At 42.8% G+C, this 19697-nt stretch overlaps 1 protein-coding gene across 4 annotated transcripts in view; it reads left to right on the top strand.

Annotated features, from left to right (window-relative positions):
• Nucleotides 1-231: 231 nt before the first annotated feature.
• Nucleotides 232-19697, top strand: part of nhsl2 (NHS like 2) — a 305225-nt gene continuing 285759 nt past the window's right edge. For 2 of the 4 annotated variants that reach the window (XM_033030592.1, XM_033030594.1), the window contains exon 1: nucleotides 233-1348. In XM_033030592.1, the coding sequence (XP_032886483.1) occupies nucleotides 1069-1348 (280 nt within the window). In that variant the 5' untranslated portion in view covers nucleotides 233-1068. Of the gene's footprint in view, nucleotides 1349-19697 lie in introns of all 4 variants that reach the window. The other 2 variants (XM_033030593.1, XM_033030590.1) reach the window with 2 other exon arrangements.

The following is a 19697-nucleotide window of genomic DNA, read 5'->3' as shown; positions in this document are numbered from 1 at the left end:
AAAATGAGTTCTGTTCACTTTATCTTCATTGGATGACCTCGGTGAACTGAACTTACAATAGTTTTGCCCACTCACTTAAGTTATCAATGCTCACTTGAATCTTTGCAGCTTCATCTACGTTATTTACGGTACCACCTCACTAGTATGAAGGCAGACCACATGCAAGAGTAGAATTACTTTAAAAAGTGCAGATCATGATTGATTTAGAGAGACCAGTCTGCGGTGTTTGAGTATTGAATTGCATATTTAAAATTTTAAAACGGTGTAGACTTATTGCATAATTTTGGAGGAAACCAAAATATTTATATCCGTTATTAATGGATTTTAGCGTGCATTTTACTGTTAGTTTTAATAGCCTGCTTTGGGAAGGAAAGGCATTAAACAGAGATTGAGGAATGGGGCAAAAGACTCGTCTGACAAGTAATACAGGTGACAGGATCAGCAAAAGTGAAAAGTTTTGTCAAAAATATTGGTTTTAAAATAGCGAAGCAATTGCTCCCATTTTACTGCGAGAAAGTCGGGATTGTGCAGAAGGAATGTTCTGTAAACAGCTTGGAACATGCAGCTCTGGAAAGGATGAAGCTATCACGAGTACCCCGTTACGTTGTTTTGCACAAACTGTCTCAGACTTCCTGTTGCGCTGACGAAAGGAGGAGGGGGGACGTGATTGTAGGGATTGTACCAGATCTTGCAAACCCAACTCTACACTGTGGTTGAGAGAGGAAATGTCAATTTCACCTTCTCGTTTATGTAATGCATCACAATCCGCCACAGATCACAGACAGTCTGGAAAACAGGACCGTTGCTGGCTCTTCACTCGAAAGGGAGCGTCTTGGACTGGAATTCCTCCCAGAATTGGACCACCCCCGCTGTTAGCAATGTGGAGCGCCCTCCCCTTCCAGAGAAACAGCGCTCTCTGGAGGCTTGGGTAAGAGCTGTCAGAAAGCAAAGAGCGATCCCATTCGGGGCTCAAGCTTGTTCCACCCTGACAGTTGTTTCATTACATCGCCCAGCCCGTGTTCTTGACTTTTTTTTAACGAAGATAAGATTTTATTTTTATACCCAACAATGCCTTTCTGCAAGAGGATCGTGCGGCCGGTGCAAGTTTGCCGTTTCCAGGGCGAGGGGAGGACGCCGCCAGTTTTGGACAATCTGGTCGATGTCTCCAGTTTTACTTTGGGAAATGTGCTGAGGCAGCTCTCGGCTCTGGCGAGGGAAGCGGTGAGTGTGCTGGAGGAGATTGAGCTGGAGATTGGATCTGTCTGCCACCGGGCGCTGCTGCTGGAAGTCCGGATCATCGGTTTGCACAGATACGTGTCAGCCCTGTCTCTGCGACCCGCTACACACTGTGAGTACCAGGCAGGCAGCAACATCTGTCCAGTTTCTTCAGTAAACGCACGGGTGGGGCGATGTCTTCATTTGCCGAACTTTTTGGTTTTGTTGTTATTGTGGACATGGAATGTCCATGTGTGATAGTTGTCAGCGCGATATTATTGTGTCCTGGCATTGGAGCGTTTTGATATGATTTGTAATATCCCACAGAGATACTTGAGTGATTGAATGCCAGTCTTGTTAATGCTGTAAATGTTTAATGAGGACGGTACACACATCACCGAACTGTGGCGATGCTTGCAGGTAAACAGTGAAAGAGTCACGATTCCATGCATGGGACTTGGTGTATTAATTGAGTTGTATTAGACCGTGAATAATTGCCATGTTGGACTCCCCCTGGCATTGGTGACGGTCTCAGGGCTGTCTCCCAGCCCAATCATCTGCTTTGAAGCCTTTGGTGGAAATTTGTCTTGAGTAATGCTGGGCACTTTGGAAGAAACTTAAGTTGGAAATCTGGCATGGCATTTGCTAACATGCAAGTGCTTTACTTTGCCCAGCAGGTTGACATATTTAATTTCTGAATTACTTATTGAAAGGTACAGCATGAAACAGTCCCTTCGGCCCACAACCATAAATCACCCATTCACACCCATTCTACATTATCCCAATTTCGCATCCACTCTCTACACACAAGGGGCAATTTACAGAGAGCCAATCAACCTACAAACCTTCACGTCTTTGGGATATGGGAACAAGTCCGAGCATCCGGAGGAACCCTGAACATGTTTAGTTTTTGCTTCCTTTATAGATACAGCTTGGAAACAGGCCCTTCGGCCCACTGGGTCCGTGCCGACCATTGATCACCCATACACTAGTTCTACACCCTACACACAATGGACACTTTACAGAGACCAATTAACCTACGAACCTGCGCATCTTTGGAATGTGGGAGGAAACCTGAGCACCTGGAGAAAGCCCACGTCGTCACTGGAAGAACATGCAAACGTTTACAGACAGCACCCGTAGTCAGGATCGAACCCGGGTCTTGAACCCGCTGTAAGGCAGCAACTCTACCGCTGCACCACTGTGCCGCCTTGGTCACAGGGCGAACGTGCAAACTCCACGCAGACAGCACGTGAAGTCAGGACCAAACCCAGGTTCTGGCACCAGCTGTGCTGAGCTGTATTGAGATCCTCGGGTGATCTCAGCAGCACAATGACGAGGGCAGTGTGACGAGTCACCCCAGTGTACCCCAAACTACAGTGGAGGGAAGAAAATGCAACCCAAGACCCAGTGGCTGATGTCACGCCAAAAACAGTTGCTGATAATGTACAGCTGCCTCTGATTCCCAGCCCTTGGCAAAATAACTGTCAGGTACTCTAAGTCCAGCTTCACAATGAAGAACCAAATCCAAGGTGGCACCTTCAGTTCAGTTGGAGAGACATCTAGAGGACACAAGACGGCCTTTCACTCACTGAACTATTGATTAGATGAGTATTAGAACGTTTTGTTGAGTAGGTACGTGGGGGAGTTGATGGCATTTGGGGGAGAATGACATGGAATTAGTGCAGAATTAGTACCGATGGGTGTAGGCATGATCAGAATAGGCTGAAGGGCCATGACTTTATTCAGTATGATGGTTTCATCTCTGTTGAGGATGTAGACGCCTTTATGGGATATGGAACTGATTTATTTCAATCCAAAAAGATTTTATAATCGAGTTTGTGCCTTTGCCACAAGCTACATGGAATTGAGGATCTGAGATGTTCACATATTTCATTTAGCTGAATAATTGACTCCAGTTCCTTTTCATTGCCAAGACTGCTTTCTTCCACTCCTTTAATACTGGCTGATTATCAGGCTCTTCTGTCCATGGTATGAGTCTGCCCAGGTTTTGCATCCCATCGCCCCAGTGTTGATATCTCCACACGGGTTCCAGTCAACCCAGGCTTCAAAGTTTAAAACTCTAATTTCTGCATCCTCAACTTTCCTTGCCACACCATTAAATGATGTACATTAAAATGTCAAGATCTTGAAGTCTGGAGTTTCTTCCCTAAACCATCTTATGACTTTTTCTTTCCTCATTTCAGATACTCCTTAAAACCAATGAATCTGATCAAGTTTTTTGATTATCCCTTTCTTTGTTTCGCTTCAAATTTTAGCTGGTTATTCTGTGAAGTATCCTGGAAAGTTTATTAAAGGAACTATATTTCACACAGGGTGTGTGGAACAAGCTGCCAGAGGAGGTAGTTGAGGCTGGGACTATCCCATTGTTTAAGAAACAGTTAGACAGGTACATGGATAGGATTGGTTTGGAGGGATATGGATCAAGCGCAGGCAGATGGGACTAGTGTAGCTGGAACATTGATGGCCTGTGTGGGCAAGTTGGGCCGAAGGGACTGTTTCCACACTGTATCCATCTGTAACTCTATATAAAAGGAAGTTATTATTGGTTAAGTGGTAGAGACAGCTATCTACACTTGGTTGTATTTCTGTTGAATTGCCATCCTTCTTCAGAATATGGTTCAACGTGAATAAAGACAACTCTGCCAGCAGACATCAGTTGACTGAAATGAACAATAGAAAATAAATCCTTTAAAATAAAACACCTTTAAAATAAAACACCTGGCAGAAAGCTGACCCATTCATGCATAGATATTGTATTGTTTATACTTTCTATTAGTGTATATATCATTAACATAAATTTGCATTCGTAAATGCATAACATAGGAGCAGAATTAGGCCATTCAGGCCATCAAGACTGCTCTGCCATTCAATCATGGCTGATCTATCTTTCGCTCTCAACCCCATTCTCCTGCCTTCTCCCCATGACCGCTGACACTTGTACTAATCAAGAGTCCATCAATCTCCGCCTTAAACATTTTCATTGACTTGTCCTCCACAACCTTCTGTGGCGATTAATTCCACAGATTCACCACTCTCTGACGAAATAAATTTCTCCTTTCTAAAGGTACATCCTTTTATTCTGGGGCTATGGCCTCTGGTCTTAGGCTCTCCTACTAGTGGAAACATCCTCTCCACATCCACTATCATAGCCTTTCACTATTTGGTAAATTTCAATTAGGTCCCTTTAACATTCAATATATTAGACTTCAGCAGATAATGGACCCCTTGTAACAGCATTAATCGATGCACACAGATGCTGAGGTAGACCAGAGCTCTCCTCTTTAAAAGGCTGAACGTACAACTTTGGAGAGTCACAACCCAGAGACAGTAACACCCTTTACACTGTAAATATTAATGTGAAGAAGAGGAAAATCTGAATGTTTGAAATCTTCGATATCAAATTGCATGGAAATGAAAATAGACCATTTCTTTATACTTTAGAGATACAGTGCGGAAACAGGTCCTTTACCCACTGAATCCGCGCCGACAAGTGGTCATCCCATGCACTAACACTATACTGCACACTAGGGACAATTTACAATTTTACTCAAGCCAATTAACCTGCAAACCTGTACGTCTTTGAAGTGTGGGATGTTAAACGGAGCACCCGGAGAAAACCCACGAGAACACGGGTAGAACATACAAACTCCATACAGACAGTACCCGTAGTCAGTATCGAACCCGGGTCTCTGGTGCTGCAAGGCAGCTACTCTACCGTTTTGTCATTGTGCCACCCCATTTCACTTGACCCGTCAAAGAAGGTGTTTGTTCTCCACATAAACTGCAGTGTTAATCCAATCCATTGTAAATGTCTTGCTGCTGCATTACTTTCACACCCTCCCTTCCATTGCTGATCTAAACCTTTGTGGAATCTCAGATTGGTACGCTTCAATTATTAAGTTCAGTAATGCATTCTACAACCTTGCTGTGTGTGGCAAACAGTTCTTTTATTCTCATTCCCCAAACTTCTTGTAATCAATTGTTGTCAATGTTTCTTTGTTCTAGACCACTGAATTGCTGGAAATGTTCTCTTTCTCTTTACTTTTCCCATCCCTTTGTAATTTTTCACTAAGTATAAGACACAATTATCACATTTTTCTTTGTAAAGGGCAGTATCTTAATGAATCTGCAATGAATTGTCTCGTTTCAATACCTTATCTTATCCTTAAATAACTATAAAACTCTGATCTTGGGTGTGTGTGTGTGTGTGTGTGTGTGTGTGTGTGTGTGTGTGTGTGTGTGTGTGTGTGTGTGTGTGTGTGTGTGTGTGTGTGTGTGTGTGTGTGTGTGTGTGTGTGTGTGTGTGTTTGTTTGTGTGCGATCACATCTGCTCGAAGAAACAACGCACTAACAGGAAGATTTTTACATATTCCGGTAGAGATTTATCCCGTGAAATCAAAAATTGCCTTATCTGAAAATTTCATGCATTATTTCTCGAGTTATTTATGAAAATGTTCACAAATCTCAAATAACTTAGAAAATAAATGAGATGGTCTCGCTGATGACGTCACAATGGATCTGCCTGCCTGCCTCTGCTCGCGCTGCTCACCCCTGTTATGTCTTCTGTACTTCTTGGCTTCTGAACTTATACTTCTTTAAATTTGTCACTTAACATTTTTAAACTGCTGCTCAGGTCGTGCTGCGCGCTCTGCTCTCCGCTGGGTTCCTTGAAGTTCTAGAACATGGCGGCGGCGGTCATTATCGCCGCGCGCGCGTGGGTGCGGGGATTAAACTGCTGCTCAGGTCCTGCTGCGCACTCCGCTGGGCTCCTCCAAGGTATAGAACATGGCGGCGGTGGTCGTTATCGCCACGGAGGCATGGGGCAGCGCGATGGGAAGGTAAGCCGTGGCGGCCATTGCTCCCTCTGGGAGAGGCTGTCTATGGAGACATGCGATTCCTCCGTCGATCGCAGGGACTCGGGGAATCATGATGCCTTTTCCTGATGATCCCGATCCCATCACGGGGGACGACCTCCACTCCATCTCCCCCGACCGATCATCTATCACGCAGGTGGGTAGACATCCCCTCGCGGAAGCCACGATCGGCTGGTCCTCCGCTGCTTTTGACCATCTACAGATCGCTCCGGGCCTCGCTTGGGCCTGGTGCCTGTTGGGGAGGCTGCTGTTCTACGACCTGGGTAAATGCTGCTGCTAACCCCTCCCCCTCCCTCTCTACCCCCTCCCTGGGGCAGAGGAAGAGAGAGGGGGGGAGGGGGGTTGGAGGAAGGGGGGGGAGGGGGTGGAGAGGGGGGAGGAGAGGGAGAGAGTGGAAAGGGAGGGGAGGGGGGGGAGAGGAGAGGGGGAGAGGAGAGGGGGGGAGGAGAGGGGGGAGGAGAGGAGGGGGGAGAATGCAGCACCTGGGTAGGTGCTGCCTCTACCACATCCCTCTGTGTCCCCTCCCTTTCTGCCCTGCCCCTCCCTCCCTGCCCCTCCCTCCCTGCCCCTCCCTCTCTGCCACCCCTCACTCTCTGCCCCGTCCCTCCCTGCTCCTCTCTCCCTCCCTCTCTGCCCCCTCCTCTCACTCCTCTCCCACTCCCTCTCTAGGGAGTGGTGAATATTGGGACCTATGGGTGAGTGGTGGAGTATTGCGTTCGGGAACCAGCCCTCTCCTGTGATGCCGCATGCCCCCCCCCCCACCCCTCAATCTCTAACCCCCCTCCCCCTCCCTCTTCACGCCTGTGCAGTTGGGGTTTATGCATGAGTGGATAGGGCGGGGGATGGGGTAAAAGGAGCGAATGAATAATATTAATATAATATCAATGAGGGGGGGGTTAGTGTGTGTGTGTGGGAGGTGGTTAGTGTGTGACGCTGAAGGCCAGCCCCCACCACTCCCCCCTCGCAACCGCTCACTGAGGGGACGGGACCTAGCGGATCCCACTTGGTCTAGTAACTATTAAAACTCTGATCTTGGGTGTGTGTGTGTGTGTGTGTGTGTGTGTGTGTGTGTGTGTGTGTGTGTGTGTGTGTGTGTGTGTGTGTGTGTGTGTGTGTGTGTGTGTGTGTGTGTGTGTGTGTGTGTGTGTGTGTGTGTGTGTGTGTGTGTGACCACATCTGCTCCGAAAAACGACTTCCTTACCGTAAATTTTACATATTCTTGTAGAGTTGTATCCGGTGGAGTCCAAAATCGTCTTACCAGAAAAATTCGAGCTGCAAGCCGCGCTCCCCCCCACTGCAACCGCGCGTTGAGGGGACCGAACGGGTCCGCCTTGGTCTTACCCACTATAATTAGCACAACACAGATTTATTATTTCATTTTAAAATTTAATATAAAGCGACTTTCTAGTATTTGCTTGGGAGCTGATGTTATGATGTTCCTTGATCTGAAGCTACTTTGTCACAGAAAGTCAAGAAAATGGTAGTTTGCCCATTCGCATCTGTGGAAGGAATAGATCAAGTAATGTTTCAGAGTAGATTATATACGTCTTTGGGACAAAAGGAAGGAAAACGAATGGGAAATCCCCAAAGAATTGTGGTTAATTGGAGGGTCCTTTGAGTGCTCTGAACACTATGATTCCTTGATCATTTTCCCATGAAACAAGCAACATCTGTTTGTGTCTTCCCACACCATTGCCCTAGCTTTGTGATTCAGCAGTTTTCATACGCTATATATTTTGAACTTTGTTCAGGATGCTCGACATTGGGAGACCAAGGGCACATTGCCAAGCCCTTTCAATCTGTCTGAATTTCTGGTTTTGTACTTGTAATCCTTTTCCCCAACACAACTTTGCCAATTGTTTTTGGCCTCTTCCACTGTTCTTACTCCTGGGAAATTAGCTGCTAACTGGCCTGATTATTTACTTTTAGTACCCCTTTTTCTCAGAAGTACGAGATGTTGGCAATGCATCTGGATGAAGGAATATAATCTACAAATGAGTTGCAAAATCTTCATCAAATTATCGAGCGCAATATTTAGTTCTGACCTTTCAGTATTGGAATGCTGAGAAGCTTGTGAGGGCAATGCTAACAATTTTATTTCAGTTTTTCTTATCCCTTGCAAATCCATGACTTCCACCTCTTTCTGCTTCATTCACAGGAATTTTTGAGATCTGTTTTCTTTACCATGATTAGTTGCATAATTTTCACTGCTTTCGTTTCTGGGCATTTGTCACCAAGTGCCAGCTTGAAAAAGTGATCTTCCAAAATCATCCACCAGTTTGTTCTGATTCTGGAACCACTGTTCAATTCTTGAACTATCCCTATTAGAATCTCAGTTTCTAACATGAACACTTTTGTGTTTGTTTATTCGCTGTTTCAGATGTAAGATTGAAGCTGCCAATATCAGTTAGCTTCTTTATCTTTCTGCATGGAACCTTGTCTGTTTCACACTTCCAGCATTTTCGACTTTAATGTGAGGGGCAAGATGTTTTACACAAAGATTGTGGGCATCTGGAACATGATGCCAGGGGTGGCGGTGGAGGCAAAACTGATTGTAGCATTGAAGAGTTTTTGGATAGCCATGTGGATATGCAGGGAATGGAGAGATGTGGATTACGTACAAGCGGAGATTAGCTTAACAGGTATCATGTTCACCATGGACATTGTGGGCTGAAGGGTTTGTTCCTGTTCTATGTTCTACATTCAAATAGATTTCCAGCAATTGTATTCTTGTTACATTTTTAATTAAAAGCATTCAGTATATGTTGGCATTATTTCCGCTATAACCATATATTTCACAATTACACTATGACAGTAATTTCAGGTAAGTGATGTTTTAAACCCTTTGTGATAACTGTCAGTTGATCATATATTCCTAATACCAGAAAGTCATTAAAGGTTGAGTTAAATGAAAAGTGAGTAGTGGGTTGTAATTACTGGATCGATGTCGCAGTGCAATCCTTAACAGTTCTGTTAAGCCTGATCACAGTGGACACATGGAATGTACATGTCATTGAGAAATATGGTGATCCTCACAAAGCCAATATTGTTCATGCTATCTTTTACATTCACAGGGAGAGCAATACTTAAAGTGGAGAGCCACAATCTTCAACTAAAGATTGTGATCCCATTGGAAACATTTACTTTCCACACTTTACTTTGCATTTATTAGGTCAATGACAAATGCAGTGTGGAGTTCACCTCCTTTATGTTGTGTTTTTCTGGATCTTATCTAGTCACTGACAATGTAAAAGAGCTGTAAGATCTCATAATTAGCAAACGAGCAAGTGCTTTGCATAAAAAGTCAGATCCTATTGCCTCAAGAAATTACCACAGCGTTTGCGGTGCACAATTAACCCAAGCTTATTGCCTCGTGCCAACTTCATGCTGCTTTCTTGTTTCAATGATTTCAGTGACCCATCTGCAGAAAGTCAACGTGAAGAGTCAGGTCCAGAGGGCAGGGCTGCCATGCCACAAGAAGTTCAGTGAACATGGTTGAGTGTTTAAGGTGATTGTGGTTCCACCTTCACAGGCCCGTATGAAGCTTTTCAAAAAGGATGGTGGCATGACAAGATTACAAAAGCTTTATGTGAAATAATGTGCATGCATCACGGGCGCGAAGCGTGAAGCCACTCGTGGCCGGGGTCCTGGGCCCGCTTAAGGGAAGCTCTGGGATTTTAGATGCTCTCTGGTGCATTCTGAGCCTTATTTTGGAGCATTTTTGCACCAAATTTATGACCAATATTTCAGAAATAATTTTGGTTGAGTCAAGAGTAATGAGTGGGTGGAATGGGATGATTGGGATCATTGTTGTATACATTTTTTTTAATCATTAAAGTCCGATCAAAGACAGTCTGAGGATCACCAATGAGGTAAATAATAGTTCAGGACTGCTCTCTGGTTGTGGTAGGATGGTTCAGTTGCCTGATAACAGCTGGGAAGAAACTGTCCCTGGATCTGGATGTGTGCATTTTCATACTTCTATACCTTTTATCGGATTGGACTGGGGAGAAGAGGGAGTGGCCATGTAATGCTTTTTCATAACATCACCCATTTACCACTAGTCTCTATCTGTGAGAACTCATTCAGCTAGTTCAGGCTTACTGGACTCTCACACGCTACACTCACAACTCGATGGCGCAGCGGTAGAGTAGCTGCCTTACAGGGCCAGAGACTCGGGTTCGATCTTGACCACGGGAGCTGTCTGTATGGAGTTTGTACGTTCTTCGCATGACCTGTGTGGGGAAGGGTCTTCACCTTAAATGTCACCCATTCCTACTATCCAAAGACGCTGCCTGTAACGCTGAGTTACTGCAGCATTTTGTGTCTATCTTGGGTTTTCTCCGGCTGCTCCAGAGATGTACACCTCACAACTTCTTGCTCATTGCCAGCTGTGTTTTCATAAGGCAAGGAGGGGGATGTGAAATGGAGATGTGCGGGGCAAGTTTTTGTACACAGGAAGTGGTGTGGGCCTGGAATACACTGCCAGGGGTAGTGGTGGAGGCTGATACCAATGTGATGTTTTAGAGGCTTTTAGATGGTACAATGGTACAGAGAATAGAGGGATATGTATCTTGTACAGACAGATTAGATCAGTTTAACAGCATCATATTTGACACAAACATTGTGGAGCAAAGGGCCGTTTCCTGTGCTACACTGTTCTATGCACTCATTTATATTACCTGCTTCATTTATATTACCTGCTCTTAAAGAATGCGGAGTCAGGGGATATGGGGAGAAGGCAGGAACGGTGTACTGATTGGGGATGATCAGCCATGATCACATTGAATGGTGGTGCTGGCTCGAAGGACCGAATGGCCTACTCCTGCACCTATTGTCTATTGTCTATTATTACACAAATACATTGCACAACACTCACTGGCACCCCTTCTCCATCTTATGGAAATAATTGCAAGATGCAGAGATGGACAACATGTCCTAATCCCAATAGGTGTGGTGACTCCAACGTTACTGTGTTGGTTGTTTCTGTCAGAGTTGATGCCAATAAGGAGGATAGTATCCTTGGACCTTGCCCTCCTCCTTTCATCCCACCTCCCTCAACCTCTTATCTCTTCTGATTCATAAACGGTAGATGGTGTAAGAGGTCTGAAGAAGGGTTCCAATGCCAAACTTCACCATTCCTTTTCTCCAGAGAAGCTGCCTGACCCACTGAGTTACTCCAGCATTTTTTGTCTATCTTTGGTATAAACCAGCATCTGCATTACTTCCTACACCAATAAAGCCATGTTTAATCCTGGTCTGCACTGCATTAGCCAATTTCACCTGGGGCAGCATTTTGGGTGCTCTTGTTATCTTGCTCTTCTCCATCACTGTAATTGGGAGAAGGCAAAGCAGAAGGAGTTATACTCTTGTTCAATATGCAGCAAGCTGTTCTGGAAACCTTCTCTGGGGTTGAAGGACATATAAGAACAAGACCATGATTAGTTTGAATATCTTTCAGGGTCAACGGGGAAACACAAGGACAAAACTTGTGTGTACATATTTTAACAACCACAGGACATTCCAAAGGACTTAATTCCTATTTTGTTTGTCCCTATCATTTTTTTTACAAATGATGTTTGTTCTTTAAGTTTTTTCAAACATATCATTCTTTTCATCCACCTCTCTCAGTATCACTGACTCCTAAATATCTATGATTTTCTGACTTCCAACGTCCTTCCTTTCCTGTTGCATTTCTAGCTCAAAGGAGAGCAAAGGGAAAGTTTAGAGCAATATTGATAATTGTGGTATTGATTTTAAAGTGAGAGTGAGGCAAGAGGAAGAGAGAGAATCAAAGAAAACGTACAGGAGGAAGAATGCCTGGTATTCTTAATATTCCCTTCAAAGCATTAATGATCTATAGCAGCATCTCTTCAGATATGAAAGCAAAATTTAAGCCTTGATAGAATTTGATATGAATAGGGTTGCTGAGAGACAGCAAAGTAATAAGAATTATTTGGAGACAGTGAGGCATTATTGAAATGAACTCACGACAAAAATCTTTTAAATGCAAACTAAATGGAGAGGGGATACGCGTAGTTCATGCTGTGATGATACTTGTTTCCAGAGTTACTCGCATCTTTAATACGTTTCTTCAATAATATATATTGATTGCATAATTTCCACATACTGATTCTCTCATGTAAATGTACATTAGAAATAGTTATTTTCTCAGTTTGAACATTGGAAGAAAATAAATAAAAGAACTAGTGAAGCCAAGTGGGCCTTTTGAGCCTGCATTGATATTTAATAAAAATTATGCAAGAGATTCTGATTGATTTAGACCAGAGATTTGTTTGATTAAAAATTAAAACTCAACATGAAGCTAGTCAACCACAAACAATGTGAACTTGGCCTAACCCAAGGACTTTATATAGAAACAAGGAACTGCTGATGCTGGTTTATACCAAAGATGGACACAAAGTGCTGGAGTAACTCAGCGAGTCAGGCAGCATCTCTGGTGAAAAAGGATGGGTGACGTTTCGGGTTGGGACCTTTCTTCAGACCTATCCCGAAATGCCACCCATCCTTTTCCTCCAAAGATGCTGCCTGACCCGCTGAGTTACTCCAGCACTTTGTGTCAATCCAATGACTTAACAGTTTTCTTGTTACCTGCTTGACCTGAACCTGACACATATGCTCAGCTCTGGTTCACTGCCCTGCCTCTCATTGAGATAGCAGGCAACATTATCAAATAGGTCAAAAAACAAAGGATACAGATTAAAAGCTTAGGGCAAAACATATCAAGGATTGTTAGGAAAGAATATTATTTCATCAGAGATTATATAGGATCTGGAAATCATTCTCTGTGAGGGTGGTGGGAACAGAATCAATGTGTCTTCAAAACAGATTCATTTCACCAGGACTATGGAAAAACAGCAAGGTACAGCAAACAACATTGGATTGCTCTAAGAGGAACTAGGATAGACTTGATGGGCCAAATGGGCTCCTTCTGTGCTGTAACTAATCCCACCAGGTATATTTCTCCCACTATTTCCATATTCCCTTGATTCCCCATGCGTCCAATGCCTTCTTGCATAAATATTCTCTGAGAATCCAAAACCCAACTAATATTTTCTTTCAATGCCAGTCAAATAACTGATCGTTTTCGATGGTTCAGGACTTTGCAGTTGGGAAGAAATTCCCGGCAACTGAACTGGAACTGTGCCGTCAATTTATTTGAGAATTTTCCATAGTTCAATTAGTTTGTATGACATTCTTCTTTACTCCAAAGAATATAATCTCTCCCTGACAATGGAGACAGGATTAAACTAAACAGCCATCGGGGAATGATGACAGCACTTAGATATAGAAAAGGTTTCTGACATGAAACAGAATCTCTGCAGGCCAGGAAAAAGACCTTGGCAGAGGAATTACACCAGTGTGGTGAAGACACTGACCAGAGTCATAAAAAGGGCTGGAACTGTGGGCAATTCTACTCCAACTACCGACACTTGCAACTGGCAGGAGAGCCAGTGTTCAGTAGTCACTGTGCAAAATTGGCATATTAAAAAAATAATACCTGGCACATAAACAGTAGGACCATACATTTGAAAAGAAAGGAATAGTTGAAAGGAACAAGGGTAATTATAAAATAATTTACGTATTTCAATTACATTTTCATATTGTTCTTTAATTGGTTAGTGTTTTAATTTTCAAGATTTTTAAAATGTTAATTGATTTTTAGTTGTTTTGGAATGGTTTTGAGTGTTATTAAATATCAGGGATATCCAGAACCACTTACAGGTGTCTAAGCCTTTTCTAGCATTTATAATGTTAAGTTCTACAGATCAACGTGAAAGAATCAGGGTTGCACTATCTGTAGGTAAAGCGTTTGAATTCAAGTTATGGAATGAGAAACAATGTTTAAACCAAACGACTTAGATCGTCAGTTGTTTGCACTTAACAGGGCAATTTATCAATGTTTTGAACACTAACATTGTGGAAGAAGACATCATCATGTTGAAAGCTAAAACTTAACATATACAGTAGTTGCATTGTGACAAAAATTCCTATGGCTGTTTTCTTTAATTCTAAACAATTGGAGTTGACATTATTCTTTTTTCCCTTAACCACCTTAATCCAAATTCCATGACTCCATTCCATATCAATATCCCCTGAAATTCTCTGCCTGGCGAATCAGTCAGGTTAGATAATTTCCTATAAAGGGTGTGTCAGAACCTTAAAATGTATAATGTAGTCCACTGCAATAACCATTTCAACTTCAGCTGTTATCCCATAACAGTGTCCCATTTGAGACTTATTCCACCATGCACATTGACAATGCATTTCCACATGCATGCAAGTCCACATGTGACTTTTCACATTTACACAAACATTCAGGCATCAACACACAACTAGTAGCATCTCAGTCGTACCTCCAAGTCCATGATTGATTTCCAATGATAGACACAAAAAGCTGGAGTAACGCAGCGGGACAGGCAAGCATCCCTGGAGAGAAGGAATGGGTAACATTTCGTGTTGAGGCCCTTCTTCAGATGTTTTATATAAAGAAAGTGTTACAAACCTACAACTTTAAAATTGATCTTACTTGAGGACTTACTTATAGGTGGCACAGTGGCGCAGCGGTAGAGTTGTTGCCTTACGCGCTTGCAGCACCGGAGACCCGGGTTCGATCCCGACTATGGGTGCTGCATGTACGGAGATTGTACTTTCTCCCTGTTACACACTAGGGACCGAAAACTTCGGTTTCCTCCCACACTCTAAAGGCTTACAGGTATGTAGGTAAATTGGCTTGGTATAAGTGTAAATTGTCCCCAGTGTGTATAGGACAGTGTGCGGTTATCGCTAGTCGGAGTGATCTCGGTGGGCTGAAGGGCCTGTTTCCGTGCTGTACATCTCTAAACTAAACTAAACTAAACTAGACAAGACTCAATGGACCCTAGGTTTCCTCATTCCCCAGATGGAGGTCAGGTTATAAAATATATTTCTTTCAAAACGGTTCAACGGCAAGGACACAGACGTCTCCAAAGGGGAAGTTACCCACCAACTTCCAATCTCACATCCTTAATCACACCATAATTACTATTCCACCTCATTTGGAAGCCTTGTAAGAAGTTTTATTGTTCTATATTTTCATGTCATGGATCAGATATTCCAACTTAGCCCATGTAGAAAAAGGTGTGACAAAAGAATACAGTGAAGTAAAAAATATTGGAAAAGGTTATAGTTATTTTCCACACAAGAAATTATGAGACACATTTGCACCATTTCACTGTTCCTTAATTGGTACACGACAAAATGAACTGACATTGACCATGAAACATTGAAACCTTGAAATATAACAAATTTTCCAGATCAAAACCAGAAAAAACGCTTGTCACATTTGTGCAATAACATCAGTCCAATTACAATTCACAAGCTGAGTGCACGAGATTAAAGTAACCGAATCCTTCCACATCTTTAGATTTGAAGATGCCATTCCCAGACTGCAAGCGTCAAATGTGATTCTGTTTAAATCTTTACTCAAGTCTTTCAAAATTAATACACAGAGCAGAAATATACAGGGAAAAATGTGCATCCAAATGGTTTTGGTTGTAAGTGATTCTTGCTCTTAATCGGGTCCCCACAGTTGAGTTCAAATTGATGTTCTTGTAATTTTCTAGTTTCAGGTGACCCACACCTCGTTCAGTTATCCCTCCTTCCATTCGCTCTAGCTATCCATCTAGTTTTCTTCTCCCTTTGTTCACCTTTCCCATCCCTTTCTCGCCCCCCCCCCCCCTCTCTCCCACCTGGTTACTTCTCTCCGTCATCCCCTCCACGTCTGGTTCCTCCCATCACTGACCAGGCTTTGTACCATCCCTCCTTTTATTGATAATCTTTCTTTTTCTCACTCCCGAAGTAGAAACACACCCTTTGCCTCTGGAGTTGCTGCTTGAACTGCTAAGATCTTCCAATGTTCAGTTTTATTTCCCGATCTCCCATGTTTCAGCAATTGCCCTACGGTTTTGCTGACTTTGAGCACCCTTTATTGATACAATCCTTAGAAGCCTCTTTCGGCAACAAATGTAGTTATACTTCCAATTCTGCAAAGCAGGAATATGGTTTAAATGTTCTAGTTGACTATTAGCCTGAAATGTTGGTTATTAGTATACATCTATTATTATAAGATTAAGTAATAGACAGTGAGCTGGATAATCTCTTAGAATGGAAAAGGATTAAGTCCAGGGCAGAAAAGACAGTGAGAGAACAGAATATAGTACACCTGAATAGCAACAGGTAGCATGGCTATTCAAATGGCTATTCCCCAGTTAGATTCTGGGTGTAATTTTGAGAAATGAAGTCTTGGAAGCTTCATTCATTTCCAATGATATCATTGGAGAAAAGAAGAGAGCATGGTTCTTATTAGGCTTAGGAAGAGATGGTTATCACACCTTACGTACGTTACTGCGGTCAGCAAAGCCCACGGATAAAACGTACGAGGAGTGTAAGGAGGCATTAATGGCTCATTTCTAGCCAAAACCTCCAAGGGCATCCAGAGGTAAGGAGCCTGAACAGGACCCAACGGGTCCGTGCTTGGTCTTGTATATACCTAAAAATCTAATCTTGTATGTATGTATGTTCCTGAAATACAGCCAAAACGGTACACGATAGTGCAACAATTTTAGAGGCACCTTACTCACCATTCGTCTGTGGTGTGCAGTATCAAGTTTCATTAGAATACTTTGTGTAAATAAATTTGCATTGTAATCTGTTTTGCTTTCTATAGAAGGACGTACGGCAAAATAATCTATTTTTATTTTTCTCGTAAGCATGGTCACCCCACACACTTTAGAATAAACTAGACGACCCAGGGACCCGTTGGGTTCCCATTGTGACACCAGAGATGCTCGAGGCTTTCAGTTATTTCAAATTCAGTCAACTATGCATGTGCAGATACCGTGCCCAGCAACCCTCCCAACTGTGCAGATGCGGCTGATGGGCCTGGCAAGTGGGAGAGCACTGCGCAGGCACACTGCCGCATTGAAACTCGTCCCGTTCAGAATGTAAAGTTAATTAAAGTTTTTAAAGTGAATTACTTTGTAAAATAATTACACCTCAACAATTAGAGTGAATTATTTGATGCAAATAGTTCCAAAGTCATTTTATGGATGGACAATAAATGCTTTGTTTACCAGTAATGTCCATAATCCTGACAATTAGAAAAAGATACAATATCCATGCCTTGGTTTGCCACATAATACAGTTGACAGCATAGCCTTGTTAAGATTTATCCAAAGAACTCTTGCAAACAATTCCAACAATGGGAATCCTTAACAATTCACTATTCACATCTGCAACAAAGCATACCATTTTATAACATGCCCGCAATAAATAGTACTTTTATCACATTCTGAACTTCATTTTAAAATAAAGCTGTAATCCATCTTCTCTTCTCACCTTCAAACACCCTCTCACCTACCCAAACTTTCCTGTATTTAGGAGCAAAAGATAAACTACTGACAGAACTCAGATGGTCAAAGCCACACCTATGGAGGCAAAGGGCTGTTCAACATTTCAAGTCAAAATCCTGAAATCCAGCATCGTGTCTCCACCTGATATGTCACCCATCCCTTTGTCTCCACAGATATTGCTTGACCTGCTGAGTTCTTCCAGCAAGATAGACACAAAGTGATGGAGTAACTCAGCAGGTCAGGCAGCATCTCTGGAGACCAGAAACGTCACCCATTCCTTTTCTCCAGAGATGTTGCCTGTCTCTATGAGTTACTATAGCATTTTGTGTCTTTATGGCAGAAGGTAGTTGAGGCCAGTTCATTGGCTATATTTAAGAGGGAGTTAGATGTGGCCCTTATGGCCAAAGGGATCGGGGGGGTATGGAGAGAAGGCAGGTACAGGATACTGAGTTGGATGATCAGCCATGATCATATTGAATGGCGGTGCAGGCTCGAAGGGCCAAATGGCCTACTCCTGCACCTATTTTCTATGTTTCTATGTTTCTATCTTCGGTGTAAACCAGCATCTGCAGTTCCTTCCTACACCTTATAAACACTGGCCTCAAAACAACATCTTTGGCTGGGTTAATATTTTCTATTTCCTAAAGTAGCTGTTTTGTGAATTCTCTGACCAAAGTTTGGAGAAACCTTGTTAATTGTGGTTATATTCTTTCAACTACTGAAGACTTATTGCTGGCCCAATTGTTGGGATCCATCTGTATTTAGGTAAACAGCAACATTGCCGTTCAAACCATAGCCACATAATGTAAGGTAGTTTCACGTTCATTCAGACATGATAAATATCTCTCTCCTGATCTATTTCCATTTCTCAAACTACAATTTTTCATACTACTCCCACTTTCCCCACCATAGCAAGGTTTCCTTAGGGATTATAATTTTTGGAATGCTGTTGAAGTGGCCTTTTTTAGGTACTGTCAACCACAGATTTCTGCTTATTACAGATTCATTAAACATCTGCGCATCTCTGCATTGCTCGCTATAATCTCAGGAACATTTGCCGTTTTAGACACAATTTTGTAAAGCTTTGTGACTTTTGGCCTAATTGGCATATCATACCGGGGAGAAGCAGTTCTATATGAGTGTTCCCTGAAGTAAGCTTCAAAATCGTGGCATAGATTTCCTGGCGAGCAGAATCGGCAAAGTTAAAACATATTTATTGGGACCTGATTCCATGCACTTACAACTGGAACCTCACGATCAAAGTTGAGCCCTACTGATGGGATAAATGGCTCTATTTTTTCACTTGTCGGTGAACTGTGCTGGGACTATTCCCTGGCCATTTCTAATTGCTGGAAGAACACAGCGGGCAAGCACAAAATTGCACGTCATTGGAAAGTATGAAGTGGAATGCAGGTTGGCAAACTGAGTCATAGCATCCACAATCTAGAATAATATGAGAAGTGAGACTTGATCTTCACCTTGCTGCACTGGACTCTACCTGGGGCCCAGTTTAATCCTGACCAGGGCGCTGTCTGTGTGGAGTTTGCACAATCTCTTTGTCACCATGAGAGTCTCGTCCAGGTGCGCTGGTTTCAAATTTCTAGAGGTGCTACCACGTACTCTTACTTCTACCTCTTGGTTACTCTGTTATTGTACTTTAATTGCACTAGAACCTTCCATCATTCTGCTGTTTTGTTTTCACTGCGGTGTACATTATTTTATTTATCACTACTGCACATATAATTTTTACTCTGTGGGCTTCATGTGAACAAGAAACGCAACTGCACCCTGGTGTATATAACAATAAACTAATCCAAATCAGAATCCAGGTTAAAAATCAGCATCAATTTCTATGGCAACCATAGTTGAGGAGAATGCACCACGTTCTCTTTTCTCTTGGCCTCAACAAAACTGTTGATCCAAGAATCAGGAGGGACTGTGGAGAATCCTCCTCAACAATGGCTGCCTATAGAAGTACATCACCATGCTGATGGTAAATGTAATCGTGATGCTGTGTCCACAGCTTAGTATATTCCAGAGTCAGGAAGACTGCATCTGGACTGGTGGCATGCAGAAGCCTTGTGTAATTGACAGAAGGGCAAACACCATCTCCAAACTATACACTCACACACTCCTGCACGGTTTTCCTGCCCCCCCCCATTGTGAAATC

The sequence above is a fragment of the Amblyraja radiata genome, chromosome 12 (genome assembly GCF_010909765.2).
Source record: "Amblyraja radiata isolate CabotCenter1 chromosome 12, sAmbRad1.1.pri, whole genome shotgun sequence".
Lineage (NCBI taxonomy): Eukaryota > Metazoa > Chordata > Chondrichthyes > Rajiformes > Rajidae > Amblyraja > Amblyraja radiata.
The sequence above is the reverse complement of the archived record's forward strand: the minus strand, read 5'-3'. Positions and strand labels throughout refer to the sequence as shown.